The following is a 14,290-nucleotide window of genomic DNA, read 5'->3' as shown; positions in this document are numbered from 1 at the left end:
TGGAGCACAGCGTGGCTGCCACCCTCCGTCAGGCCTAGAAACTGCCATGGGCACGTAGCCTCAAAGCCCAGCTCGAACCCCGTCCCCATCTGTCAACTCTGGTCCAGAGGCTGTAAGGGGAGGAAGACGTGGAGTCCGCAACCCCCAGTCGCCGTGAAGGAACAAAGTGTGGGGCCGTGGCTGTGACAATGGGCAGTAGCCCAGTCAGGTGGCTGGGGGTGGGGGGAGTAACAGGGTGGCCTTGCCAAGAGGTGCTCAATCTCCTTCCGGCCAGTCAGGGCACATGATGTCCCCCACCCGTTGTCAAAGTTCACATCCCTCCCAACAGCGATCCAGCTGGGGACAAGGAGAGAGTGGAGTGAGTTACAAAGAGCAAGCAGCTATGAGTGCTGAAGCCCCAAAGGACAGCAAAGCCTGAGCAGTCCCTTCTGTAGAACAGGCCCTAATGGGAACCCAGAGTCAGCAAGGCTTTCACATCATCTGCACAGCCCTACCCTCCTGGTGCATGCCCCAGCAAAGGCCCATAGTTAAGAATGTCCTGGAAGCCCAACAGGGACCAAGGGTACTGTAACAAATGTGTGAGCCAGACCCGCTCAAACAAAGCCATCCTCTCTATCAGACCCTGCACTTATTGATGAAGGGACCAAGCCCTGCATGTGACATAACTTGCTCAAGGTGGTAAAAATCTGGGTTAGAATTCAGACCTCCAGACTCATGATTCGGCACTCATCCCCAAAGACCACAGAGGTGGGACCTCCAGAATGTTCTCTAGCAGTGGGCTAGTAGTCCTGGTAGGTGTGTCTTCACCATCCTGAACATGATCAAATTGGGGCCATGTTTCTGCCGTGCCCCTGCTCCATGCACCTCCTCCAGACCACTGCCATTTCTCTGATAACTCCAGACAGAATTCTTAAAGAAGTAATTCATACTGTTCATCCCTCATTCACTTCACCTCCTTTTGGCTCCTTCCCCAACATAGATTCTTCTGGCCCTATTCTGGCTTTCTCCCCCCAGTAATTCCTTGCCTGCTTTTAACTCCCTTGCCTAATCTTTTTTTTTTTTTTTTAAGATTTTTCCATTTATTTAAAAAAGAGAGAGAGGAGGGGCAGAGAATCCCAAGCAGACTCCTCACTGAGTGCAGAGCCTGATGCAGGGGTCCATCCCAAGACCCTGAGCTCATGCCCTGAGCCAAAACCAACAGTCAGACGCTTCACCAACTGAGCCACCTAAGCTCCTCCCTTGCCTAATTTTAAGGGGCTTTCCCTCCACTATTCCATGTAGATACTACAAGAAAATAAAGTAGTTGTTCTATGTTACCCAAAGTTCATCTTCAGGCCAAGACCTCACACTGCTGTCTAAGTGGGTATGGGAGGCAGAATAATGCCTCCCCCCAGAGGTATCCATGTCATAACTCCCTGAGCTGGGAATGTGTTAGGTTACATAGCAAAGGGGAATTAAGATTCCAAGTGGAATTAAATCGCTAACCAGCTGATCTTAAAATAAGGAGAGGATGGTGGGTTATTCAGATGGCCTCAGTGAAATCACAGGGTCCATACAAGTGGAAGGGGGACAGAAGAGGAGGTTGGAGTGATGCCATGTGAGCAGAACTCAGTCTGCTGTCACTGGCTTTGAAGACAGAAGGGGCCTGAGCAAAGAAACGCAGGCAGCTTCTAGAGGCTGGGAAAGGCAAGAAAACAGATACTCCCGTGGAGTCCCCAGAAAGGACCCTGAAGACATGGTATTGTAGCACAGTGAGACCCTGACAGACTCTTCTAGAACTGTAAGATATATAGAACTATAAGCTAATAAATGTGTGTTGTTTTAATCCACTAGGCTTATGGCAATTTGTTACAGCAGCAGTAGAAAGCTAACGCAGTAGGTCAAACTCAGTTTCAGCGGGTTCACCCTTCTTCTCGCCCCCACACTAGATACCCACCTGTCCTCCTTGACCCCACATCTTTTGATTCTTCCCTCAAACCCCATGTGGGTGGGTACCTGCTCCAGCCCATGTCTCTGGATGGCATCTGAGGCTGCTCTTAAACATTCAGAGTTCAGAGATACAAAGCCACTGCCACCTCCACCTCTTCCCAGTACCCTCATACTAAGTGTGTCTTTCTCGCAGAACACTGAAGATGACGAACTACAATTTTCTGTTTATACATTTGTTTCTCACACAGGCTTCGAGTTGCTCCCGAGCAAGTGAGACGAATCCTCCAGCTCTACCCAGTACAGTGCCAGGTGTCTAGGTAGAGAAGGTTCTTAGGAAATGCTACAGAAAAAATAATGAGTGACTCCTAACCCCTAGATGCCAAGGTACAACCAATTTCCGGCCAGACCAGTCCAAGGAAAACCAGCAAAGAAAGTCCCTCCCCCCCCCTTTTATATATCCCCACCACGGAGCAGACCCCTTCTTTACCTCCATGGAAAGCTCGTTCTCTTTCTTTTCTGTAAACAGCGTCTCCTCTGTGACCACACACGTGACACAGAAGGGTTGAGCAAAGGGGATATTGGTGCTAGACTCTGAGAAGAGCTAAACCAATGATCTGAAAAGGGAACTGAATCATGATCTGTTCAGTTATGGTCCTTGGCAAAAGCGCTCTCAGAGCATCCCAAGGCAACGTCAGCCACAGTCAGACCAGAAGGGGCTGGAGGACAGGCAGGAGGCAGCCAGAGCCGGTCACCTCCCACCTCCTGACTTTCCCCCACCCACACATACCCCATCCTTCACATAGCTCCATTCACCTTTCTGAAACAGTGGCTCAGGCCACTTTTCTCACGGTCCCCCAGCCCACATTCTGCAGACCACATTCTGCAGACCACAGCTTATCACGGACCACACCCTTTCCAACCTTCTTCACCTCCCAAATCCCATCAAGCATCTCCGGACTGAACTACTTCCCGTTTCCCAGGTTTACCCTTTCTTGTCCTACCTCTAGGCCTTCGCTTAAATCAACAAATCCATACAACTGGCCAATTCTCTTCACCTGTCCTGATCCCCCAACCGGAAAAATTATCCCATTTCGCATTTCAAAGTCCACCTCTTTTAGGAAGTTTTCTCTAATCTCTTTCCTAAGGAGCTCCTCAGTCCTCAAGATGTTCTACCGCAGGAATTTGGACTCTATTCTCTCTAACCATAAGGGCTTGCCTAGCTTGCATCTCAGTATGGTAGATAGGAATCTCATTCTCAGATGTAGGAGCGTATGTGAAATAACACATTTCCTTTTTTTTTTTTTTTTAAGAGTTTATTTATCCATTTGACAGATCACAAATAGGCAGGAGGCGGGGCGGGGAGCGGGGAGGGGGCGGGAGACAGGTTCCCCGCCGAGCAGAGAGCCGGATGCGGGGGCTCCATCCCAGGATCCCGGGACCTTGACCAGAGCTGAAGGCAGAGGCTTTAACCCACTGCGCCACCCAGGCACCCCAACACATTTCCTTAATTGTAATAAACTACTTTCATTTCTCCTCCCCTCATCCTCCTCTGCTGGAATGCTCTAAATGTTGAGGTCCCACTGGGTACCACAAGCATGGCGGAAGGCCCTCCAGGGATAGTGGATGTCAGCACTAACCTGCTAGACTAGTTCCTCAGATCAGGGGCCCTTGATTATTCCCTGCCACATTTGGGACTTGGGACTGCCTCTTGCGGTGGAAATCGGAGCCAGTCTTTCCCATTACTTGGAAGGGGAAACAGCTCTCTCTGTCCCAGAACCCCCGATTTTTTTTTCTCCTACCAGAAGTGGTCTCCACTCTCCTCATTTCCTGCCCTCCAAACACTGCCCCCTCCCTCAAGTTCCGTCCTCTTCCTTGTTCTTCCACACTAGATTTTTATAGCCCAATAACTCGAAGTTTAACCACTAGCAACAAAGAAGCTAGCGCTTTCCTAGAAAGACGAAAGCATTTAATCTTCAAACTCTCCCCAGAGGGAAGGGGAACTTTCCATTCCATCTTTTGAACACCACTAGAAAGGAAAGAAAACCCAAAACGGTTAAATTTTCGAGTCACCCAGTGCAGTGGCCTTCACACAGTAGGTGCTCAAGAAAGAGTTTCTGAATGCTATAGCCTCTCATCTCAACATCTTTGCCTGGATGTCTTTTGCTAGGAAGGCGACCCGAGCCCCTGCCCAATCCCTCGCTAGGGATAACCTGCCGAAAACGCAAGACTACAAGTCCCAGACTGCCTTGCGGTCGGCGCCGCGCGCCGCGAGGGCCTACGAGGAGACGTGGCAGAGCGCGGCGCCTCCGCGCCGGACGGGAAAGCCCAGGGAGGTGGCAGTGGCGGGAGGGTCGGAGCCATGGCAGCCAAGGGGGCTGGTGGGGGGCTCTGGGAGGTGGTGAAGAAGGGGCGGCGGCCCGGGGCCGGCGGCAGTGGTAGAAGCGGCGGAGGGGACCGCCGGGCTCTCGGGGAGGCGAACGGTGTGTGGAAATACGACCTGACCCGTGAGTACCCACCCGGCCGGCCGCCCGCCCGCGCCGCCACCCGGCCCTGGGCCTGTCCCTTTGGCGAGGTAGCGAGCGGCCACCCGAGCCCCTGGGCTCTCCTACCGATCCGGACCCCCACCCCGGTCAGCTACCGCGCGTTGCCTGTTGAGCCTCACAGGAGGTAGACAGCGCTGAGAGGGAGCTGTCTTCGCCTCGCAGATGAGTAAACTGAGGCCCAGTGGAGTTAGATGCCGTCCCCGGGATCACATGTCAGAGGGGACCAGGACTGCGGTCTGCACACACGCTCTGCCAGCTGCTCCCGGCCCTAGCCTTGGCTCCCTGGGCAGGCGGCTGAGAGCTGGGGACAGGCATCTTCGTTGTACACGGTGCCGTGCCGCCTCCTTGAGTAACCAGCAGTGTGGCGGGGTGGAGGCTGAGCGTCCCGTCGGGCGGCCTCATTCTGGACAGCCACCGAGCATTGTCAATGGTGCCTGTTTCCCCAAGTCTCCTGGAGGAGTGGTGCACGTTTGCCACTTGTTGCTTAGACAGTTGTCACAGTGGAACCCAGATGGAAAAGCCTGACCTCCCGGACTGGTAGCCACTAACGGAGGAATCCAGCGTCTGTATCCAACTCCTCCACTAGTTCCCACGTACTCTGGTTTATCTAATAAAGAAATGCCTCACCTCTGTGAAAGAGCCTGTAAACTCAAGAGCTGCCATGACTGAAAGAAGCAAGAGGGCTCCTCAGCCTGCTCCTTAAGCATGACAGCAGGAAGGGGTTTTGATGGGCGTCTCAGAGTCCTGAGATAGAGCCCCACTGGGCTCCCTGCTCGGCGGAAGCCTGCTTCTCCCTCTCCCACTCCCCCTGCTTGTGTCTTCCCTCTCTCTCTCTCTCTCTCTGTTTCTGTCAAATAAGTAAAATCTGTAAAAAAAAAAAAAAAGGGGGGGGGTGAGGCAGGTTCCTCACTGAAGATGAATTGGGTGACAATGTGCGGGAAGGAACTGCTGTTCCCGCGAGGCCCTCATGACCTTTTGTCTGCCTGTCATTACCCCAGCTCCAATCCAGACGACAAGCACCCTTTATGAGCGGGGCTTTGAGAGAATCCTGAAACGGCAGAATAAGGAGCAAGTTCCACCCCCTGCTGTGGAGCCTAAGAAACCAGGGAACAAGAAGCAGACGAAGAAGGTGGCAACCCTCACCAACCAAAACCAGAAGCAGAGTCGCTTCCGCAGCCTGGAAGAGGCACTGAAAGCTGTGAGTGTACCTAGACTTGAAGTGGGGCGACGACAGGGACATGAGGTATAGAAAAGGTGAAAGGACCAGGATGGCGAGGAAGGCCGCTGAGGGACCTGTGGAATTTGGGAAGCTATTGATTGGGAGGAGGCGTTCAGGAATGGGCAGAAACCCCAAGGGATAGAATGTTTGCATTTAAGATAGATAAGGAAATAAGTTTATAGGGAAACCTAGGTTAGTGCCAGGAGAGCCTTGAAGACTCAGGGATACCGGGAACGGGATCGAGAAGCATCTGTGGTTCCTTTCCCGGTGGAAGCAGCGATCTTTCATTTTCTACCTGGTCCCCTCGAACATGTGAAGGGCTTAAGAGAACTGGGCCTTGAGATCAGCAATTCCAGCTGTGCTTTGTTTTCTCAGTATCTGGATGCAGCGATACTTTGGCATTCCATATACTTCACATTTAAAAGTAGAAATCCCTTGTTCTTCTACCTTCACCTAGTTCAACCATTTCCCCACCTCTGCCCTGTTTCCCTCTACTCTAACTTACCACGGGGTGGGGGGGTGGGGCCTGTATCCCTGGCAGCTGGACATAGCAGCTCTGCAGAAGGAACTGGACAAGAGCCAGAGCGTGTTCTGTGGGAACCCATCCGTGTGGTTGAAGGACCTGGCAAGCTATCTCAACTACAAGCTCCAAGCACCTCTAAGTGAACCCACACTAAGCCAGCACACTCACGGTTAGTTCTTCCAACTCCCTAAAATGAGACAAGTTCAAGAAAATCCTGAAAGGGCTGTGTGTGTGAATCCCTAAAGGGCTCTGTGTAACAGAGCCCAGCGCCCCTCACTTGGTCCCTCATTTATGTGCATGATTCAAGCTGTTCGCAGGTCATCATGGCTATAAAAGTGGGCCTCATGGGAATAGGGAGGACGCCAGCCTAGTGCAGGGACCTCTGTGCGCACTCACTGTTCTCAGGGAGTGTAGCAGAACCCTCAGAGCGGGCAGAGGCTTCTGGTCCTAGCACTCATGTGGAGGCCTTTCGGCCCCAGATTACCCCTACAGCCTGGTAAGCCGGGAGCTGCGTGGAATCATCCGAGGACTACTGGCCAAGGCAGCAGGGTCTCTGGAGCTCTTTTTTGACCACTGTCTGTTCACGATGCTGCAGGAGCTGGATAAGACACCAGGTGAGAGGGGAGCCCCCTTGAGGGATAGCCCTGTCCCATATGGGGAACCTACAACTCCCTTTTTCCTACTTCCAGATTGGCTGGGTGGTTCTGTTTCCAGCAAAGAAGTGTGCTAATCTCAGTACTCTTTTGGAAAGAGAGAAAGAAGTTAGGGGTTGCTGGTCCTGGGTCCTGGGCTCACAGCTGCTTGCTGCTCGAAGGGAGATCTTGGGTTTGAGATACCAAGTAATGTACTTAGGTCTGAGAACAGCTGTCTCTCCAGGGGAGTCACTACATGGTTACCGCATATGTATCCAGGCCGTTCTGCAAGACAGGCCCAAGATTGCCACCATGAACCTGGGCAAGGTGAGCTCGGGCGGGGGGGGTGGGGAGGGTGGGGACACCAAAGGGGCTAGGGCTGGGGAGGTTGGGCGAATCTACACTGTTGGGCTAACGAAGGGATCGTGGAAGATGCTGTGAGACTAGTAATGGCGGCTAACTCTGCTAGTACGTGGTCCGGGGCAGCTTTATATTCATATGACATAGGTACCACTGTTGGCTCCTAATATAGGAGAGGAGAAAATTGAGCCACAGTGGGGTTCCGTGACTTCCTTAGTTAGCAAACCAGTAAGTGGCAAGTATGGGTAAAGGCCACAGCCTGGTGCCAAAGTGCACGCTCGGAATCGCCACCCTGTACTACTCTAGTGGGGCGATGCCCCGTCACCTGTCTCTTGTCTCCCTTTCGACATCTCTTCCTGCCTGGCTTTGGGGGTGCTCCTGTTGCTTTGCCCTATTGCAGCCTGCCTTTCCCACTGGTCTCCTCAGTTCCTGGAACTGCTAAGGTCTCACCAGAGCCGACCTGCGAAGTGTCTGACCATCATGTGGGCCATGGGTCAGGCAGGTTTTACCAACCTCTCGGAAGGACTGAAAGGTAACAAAGAAGTGGGGAAGAAAGGGGGATGGTCTCGGAGGCAGCAAGGTCCTCTTTAACATCCCCAGTGGGCCCAGGCATGAGGCTTCCTCCCTGACCTTTGTCTCCTCAGTGTGGCTGGGGATCATGCTGCCTGTGCTGGGCATCAAGTCTCTGTCTCCCTTCGCCATCGCTTACCTGGATCGGCTGCTCCTGTGAGTAATTGGCAGGCTGGGGAGAAGGGGGTTGACGTCCGCCAGGAAGGCCCATGGTGTCCAGAGTAACCGTTGGAGCAAAGTGGGGTGCTGCGATCCTGGTGTCCATAGATGGGAGGAAAGCCAGGACCAGCGCCTCCCAATCGGAACATGATGTTGTGGAAGAAAAGGGAGGAAACCACTAAGGGATAGGGGGTAGGGCTGATTTCATGCCCATTTTCCTAGATGTTGGTCTCAGCTGGGATCACAGCCTGCCCGGTCATCTCCAGCAAGTCTGTTTCTTCCTTTCTCCGATAGGATGCACCCCAACCTCACCAAGGGCTTCGGCATGATTGGCCCCAAGGACTTCTTCCCACTTCTGGACTTTGCCTACATGCCCAACAACTCCCTGACACCCAGGTAAGACTGCCCTGGGGCATACCTGCTGTGAAGGCTCCAGCAGCAGGTCGGGAGCAGGCAGGATATTTCCCATCCCTTCTCCAACTACCCTCAATTGGAGATTCTCAACCTGTAAGTTTGAGGGATCGGTGAACCCCCTAAAATTATATGGACCCTCAAGTATGATTGGCATATGGGCATTTTCCTGGGGAGAAGATCCGTGACTTCCAACAGATGTTCCAAGGAGTCGCTGAGTCTAAAAAGACTCTGAGCCATTATAAGGCCCTTAGCGACTCCCCTCCCACAGGCAGGGCAGAGATTCGGGCAGGCAGCGGGATGCATCGCGTAGCTCCATTTAGAGCCTGTGCCTGGCTCTCCTCCCCACCCCCACCCCAGCCTGCAGGAGCAGCTCTGTCAGCTCTACCCCCGACTGAAGGTGCTGGCATTTGGGGCGAAGCCGGAATCCACCCTGCATACGTACTTCCCCTCCTTCCTGTCCAGAGCCACCCCTAGCTGCCCTCCTGAGATGAAGAAAGAGGTGAGGAAATGACAGGAGGCCGCTGAAGAGGTCCGTACGGCCTGACAGGGGCCTTGCCTTCGCGGAACCTCTTTCCTGGGCCTCCCCTTAGTTCAGTCCCGACAGCCACCCGCCCCTCTCCCTCACGCGCCACCCTCACAAGGACTGAACTGAAAGGACTCAACGTTCAGGTGTGGCTGGTCTGTGATGTCCTGCCTCTTGTTCGACAGGTGACCTTCGAGCTCAGGCTCCAGCTTGGGAGCTGCAGCCTCCCCCTTGCGGCCTCTCAGAGATTTCTGGGGTCTGGGCAGGATTTCCCCATCCCTTAGGATGGGCGTGTTGCATGGGTGGTGCTGTGCTCCTCCGGCGGCCCCCGGCCCCAGCAGTCTCTCCTGTCCCCTGTGCAGCTCCTGAGCAGCCTGACCGAGTGCCTGACGGTGGACCCCCTCAGCGCCAGTGTCTGGAGGCAGCTGTACCCCAAGCACTTGTCACAGTCCAGGCAGGTGGGGGTGGGGGGCTGCACACCTCTGATCCATAGAGAAGCCTTAATGTGTGCTTCCCAGCCTGTCCCTGGCCTACAAGCACAAGGGGAACATTGGTCGCTGTCCCTCGGCTTTGTGCCTCTCGAATTGGGAACGTGGCTGGGGTGGCCTCTAGGAAGCTGCTCACCGTGGGAGGGAAGTGACGGAGCCAGGGCCTGTTGGGGGACCGGAGGATGGGAGGGGCCGAGTGGGCCCCTGACTGGAAGGGGTTGTGCTTTCCCTGTAGCCTGCTGTTGGAGCACCTGCTCAGGTCGTGGGAGCGGATTCCCAAGAAGGTGAGGAGCTGGGAGGACATGGCAGGCTGAGCCTCGTCTGGGTTCTGGGTTCGTACCCCTCGACCACTGCCTTCCCTTTGCTGAGAAGACACTGTATTTGTGCATTTGGCAAGGACAGAGGTCCAGGGTGGGTGCTCAGAGTCCCCTTATAGACCAAATGTTACCCTCCCAACCCAGACTTTCTTATCCTACAGACGCAGAGGTCTTTGCAGGAAACCATTGAGTCCTTCAAGCTTACCAACCAGGAGCTGCTAAGGAAGGGCAGTGGCAACAGTCAGGAGGCCGCCACCTGTGACGCGGCCTGCAAGGTGCGGGCCCCCAGCCCTCCCCGGCCTCGCACTGGCCGATGCCTCTGTCTCAGCGCCCCCCACGCCCCCCAGGAGCCCGCCCTGCCTCCGGGATCATGTGAGGGCCAGATCCCCGCCCTCTGACCACTGCTCCCCACCCCTTCTCTCATAGGGCCTCTTGCAGCAGGCACGGGGCTACCGGCTGCCCTGGACACGGCTCCTCCTATTGGTGCTGATCTTTGTCATAGGTTTCCTGTGCCATGACTTCCGGTCACACAGCTCTTTCCAGGGTAAGCAAGAATTGGCAGGCAAGGGAGAGAGCATGAGGGTGAGGCCCAGCGCCAGGCATGGCACCCACTGGCCCTAGCACGTAGCTTTGCCCTGATAGTACAGAAGACAGGCTTTTCTGTCCACACCTTCAGTTTGTGTTGTTGCTTTGCTGGGTAGAAATGTCTGTGTCTTCATGTTCTCGTTTGAGTAAGTGCTGTCTCCGTTTTAACCCCTGAGGAAATTGAGGGTCAGATTTAGCAATTAGCTTAAGATCACAAGATCACGGCTGTTAGTAGACGACCCAAGACCTCCTGCCACTCCCTGGCTGCCTCCCTCCTGTTCACCAGGCCCAGCAGGAGAGACGGGCTCAGTGCCCCAGGCCTGCCTCCCTCCCGAGCAGCCCTGGGAGCACATGAGTTCTGCTCCATCCCTCACTGGGCCTGCGCTGGGGCCTTGCAGGGTCTGTCTCCCCTCGCCCCGCCCCCTCACCCCCAGCTCACCAGAAGCCCCCTTTACTCAGCCTCCCTTTCTGGTCGGTTGCTTCGATCATCGGGCTTCTTGCCTGCTGGCCAGCAAGTGTGTGCCAGGGTCTACTCCTACAGCCTGCAGGGCTACAGGTGAGCTCCTGGGGACGGGGGAAGGGTGGGAGGGACAGGGCCTGGTGTTTAGGGTGGTGACCATATCAGTGGGAAGGAATTACGGTTTTCCCTTCCCAAGGCCTCCCTCCCCCTCGCAGCTCTTCTTGGGGAGCCGAGTCATCTGAGCAAACTCAGCCTTGCTTTCCCCCCCACATCTTCTACAGCTGGCTAGAGGAGACATTGCCGGCTTGGGGCTCCCACCTTCTGACCGTGGTGAGGCCCGGTTTGCAGCTGGCCTGGACCCACACCAATGCCACAGTCAGCTTTCTTTCTGCCCACTGTGCCTCCTGCCTTGCCTGGTTTGGTGACAGCCTCACCAGCCTCTCCCAGAGGGTAAGCCAGAGACAGGGAGGTCAGGGAAATGCTGGTCTTCCCAGGGTCCGGAAGGTGCGTCCCCACGTGGAGTGGGTCCTCAGGGCCAGGATGCATTCTCCCAGCGCTCTGACCCCTCCACTGTGCTCCCAACTACAGATCCAGCTCCCCGACCCCCTTATCCAGCTGCTCCAGTCTCTGAGGGAGCTGCTCCTGCTGCTTTACCAGAACATGCTGCTGCCGTTGTGGCTTTTACTGTTGGAGGCCCTGGCCCGGGCCCAGGAGTACTGCCATGAGGCGTGCAGGTGAGACCATCATCCAGAGCCCACACCGTCTCCCCAGGGATCAGGCTCTCTGCTTCGTCTCACCTCGCCCTGCCCTGCCCCTTGCACATCCCTTGGCCACTCTGGGACACAGGTGCAGCCCTGTGATTCGACACAGCCCTGCTTCCCCACTCCCACACATATTCTGCTTTCCTCCCAGAGGTGAAGTGACCTGGGATTGCGTGAAGACACAGCTCAGCGAGGCTGCCCTCTGGGTCTGGCTCCGCCTACAGGATATCACCGTGGCTTTCTTGGACTGGGCACTTGCCATGATCTCCCAGCAATAGGCCCTGCCTCCTTGACCCCTGGCGCTGTCTGGGACAGGCCGTGTGAGACTGCTGGCGGGGAGAGGAGAGGGTGGCAGTTCTGCATAGGAGTCTTCTTCACTTGGTGCCTGAGTTCTGTCTCCTAGGGAGTGGCTGGTGGCCTCTGCCCCAGTTCCTCTGCCTTCGGTGGGGACTGAGCCCAGAGATCTCCCAGACTCTTCCCCCCTGATCCCACTGAACACTTGTCTGGTCCTCTTGCATGTAGCTCCCGGCCTCCGTCCTCAGGCTCCTAACCTCTGTCGCCCCCTCTCTTCTCCTGCTCTCCACTTCCTTCCATCATATTCCCGAAGCCCCAGACAGCTCATCTCCAGAACGATGGGATTCCACTGAGTGACAGCCGCATTCTTCTGATGAAGGATTCCTGCTCCCAGACTTTAGCCACAGTGGGACAAGGAAAGAGGCCTCTGGAAGAATGTCTCATCACAGTGGGCAACAGCAGCTTCACCTCGGCCCACAGCTCGGGCATGCCTGTCACTGGATATGAGGGCTGGGTGGAAAGGCCTCTCACTGCCCCCTCCGTCATGGTCCTACTTCTTTTCTCTCCACTCCCCTTCAGGGTGAGGGGACTCTGCCTCAGGGTTCAGCTCTTCCCCATTGCCCACCCCTACCATCTGTCCGGAGAGCAAAGCCCAAGTAGTTGTGTGCCTCGGGCCCAGTGAACCTTCCAGCAGCCTGTCGAGACAGGGTTCAGCATACGGCTCCTCAGTACGCTCCTAGGTGGAATAAAGGACACAGATTTGACTTCCAGCTTTCCTCTCTGCACCCTCATAGAGGAATTCCCATAGTTGTGAACAGGACAACAACACACTGGGCTCGCGCTCGTCTCCCTTGGCCGCCCGCCTTCTGGGGCTTGTCGCCAGTGGCTGCAGCCAACCTTCTGACAGGGAAAGCTCTCACCCAGCATTCTAAACTTCGGCCTGTTGAGGATTCCAGACACTCCTTTTGCTCCTCTAATCATCTTGTCTCACTTGTCACTGTGATTGATGTCCCAGGATTTGCCTTGATAGCTTGAGTGTTTTAAGCTGCAAAAAGCAGGGGGAATCTCCCGGGGAATTCTTGGTCTGTGATCAGCAGTGTCCTCGTCCTTGCCAGGACCTTAACATACTGGTTTTTATAAGGCAATGAGTGAAGGATTTAGGACTCCCAAGAGACAGTGAATCAAGGGTCTCTCACCAAAATCCCTTTTTGTGTTTGACTTGAGACTCAAGTCAGAGAGCTAAAGAGTCTGTCAGCTCTCACCTCAAGTTTCCTTCCTTGAATGTTTCAGATCTATACGGTACTAGAGCGCACTGCCCACTCCAGCTCCCATGGGCTGGTTCGTGCGTCCACCAGGAGACTGCAAGGACAGCGCAGTGATGGCCAGCTCCCACTTTCCCGTTCACTTGTCACTGAGACTCTGCCTTGACTTCCAAAAGGCAAGATGATGAAATAGTAAGCATAGAAAAATCCTGACACAAAGTGAGGTCATGAGTACAATAGAGTCTAACGTCTGTGTTCCCTTTCCTTGTTAGGACAGAACAATGTTACTTCTTGAGAGTTAAGCAGCCCATATTGGCCAAGAGCCCTGCTCCCCTAGTGGCAGGTAATCATGACCGCTTTAACCAGAAGAAAAAGAAAAATCCCACCTAGCAACTGAGGTCTAGGACCGCTAGGCAGGACTGTCCAAGGTCCCAAGACCTCACTTCTTCCTCCCCGATCAGAAGCAAACTGAGTCAGTTCTTAAGAACAGTGAATCCTTGTAGCTGGCCTGTATTCCAGACCAACTGGTGTGAACCTGGGTTGACAACAGCACAGGACGGGTAAAATGATGACCCTGTCCTGATGACATTGAATCGCCAAGGCCGCCAGACTGCTACAATCCAGCAAGTTCCAAGAACATTGCCTACAGTGTGCACTGGCTTCTGGTGTGCATGCTGGGTTGACTTGGATGGGTTCATTCAGTTTCTGACCTAGAATCCTGGGATGCTACTGTTAAATCAACATAGGTTAGCCTGGGTCTCCACAGCCTCTTGTGGGGACACCAACACCTTAGTTGACTTTATTTGATAAACACAGTTGTTGGACCTGATACTGGAATTGTCCAGAATTCTGGGTCAGAGAAGTAGTTCCAGCCTTGCACCTGCTGCCCATTATAGCTAAACCAGACACCCAGACGTTTCACATTTTGCAGACCTGTCAAAGCACAGGAATCCGAGTAAAGCCAGTGTGGACTAGGAGAGTAGACCCACGCTGACAGGTGGGCTCTCACACCATGATGATGGTTGTTCTTGGAGGAACAGAAGCAACCTGACACCTTGGAGGGTCACATGTCGACACTATAACTTTACTTTTCACACAGCTGGAGTTCCACAGATAACATGCCAGGAAAAGGGGTATTGAATATGGTTATCTCTTACCAATTGTGTTATGACCAACTCTTGTATGGGCCTCCCAAGTTATAGCACATGACTCATTTGAAACGCTTCTTTCCAAAAGTCTTAAAGCATGTTT

The 14,290-nt window shown here is 54.4% G+C and overlaps 1 protein-coding gene across 1 annotated transcript; it reads left to right on the top strand.

The window, feature by feature from the left end:
• Window positions 1-4,227: 4,227 nt before the first annotated feature.
• Window positions 4,228-12,541, top strand: TMEM214 (transmembrane protein 214). The gene is made up of 17 exons (XM_059132379.1): window positions 4,228-4,433; window positions 5,471-5,670; window positions 6,233-6,383; window positions 6,694-6,828; window positions 7,091-7,173; window positions 7,633-7,738; window positions 7,851-7,932; window positions 8,230-8,331; window positions 8,707-8,848; window positions 9,235-9,326; window positions 9,596-9,644; window positions 9,839-9,952; window positions 10,104-10,221; window positions 10,722-10,818; window positions 11,004-11,172; window positions 11,311-11,456; window positions 11,635-12,541. The coding sequence occupies exons 1-17, from the start codon at window positions 4,289-4,291 to the stop codon at window positions 11,759-11,761; spliced, it is 2,058 nt and encodes a 685-aa protein (XP_058988362.1). The 5' UTR covers window positions 4,228-4,288; the 3' UTR covers window positions 11,762-12,541.
• The last annotated feature ends 1,749 nt before the right edge of the window (window positions 12,542-14,290 follow it).

The sequence above is a fragment of the Mustela lutreola genome, chromosome 9 (genome assembly GCF_030435805.1).
Source record: "Mustela lutreola isolate mMusLut2 chromosome 9, mMusLut2.pri, whole genome shotgun sequence".
NCBI classification, from domain to species: Eukaryota; Metazoa; Chordata; class Mammalia; order Carnivora; family Mustelidae; genus Mustela; species Mustela lutreola.
This window is presented reverse-complemented; position numbering and strand designations above follow the sequence as displayed.

Coding starts and splice junctions, on each gene's coding strand:
- TMEM214 (XM_059132379.1), top strand. CDS start 4,289: ATGGCAGCCAAGGGGGCTGGTGGGGGGCTCTGGGAGGTGGTGAAGAAG. Junction 6,384..6,693: donor ACTAAGCCAGCACACTCACG/GTTAGTTCTTCC, acceptor TTTCGGCCCCAG/ATTACCCCTACAGCCTGGTA. Junction 10,819..11,003: donor TACAGCCTGCAGGGCTACAG/GTGAGCTCCTGG, acceptor CATCTTCTACAG/CTGGCTAGAGGAGACATTGC.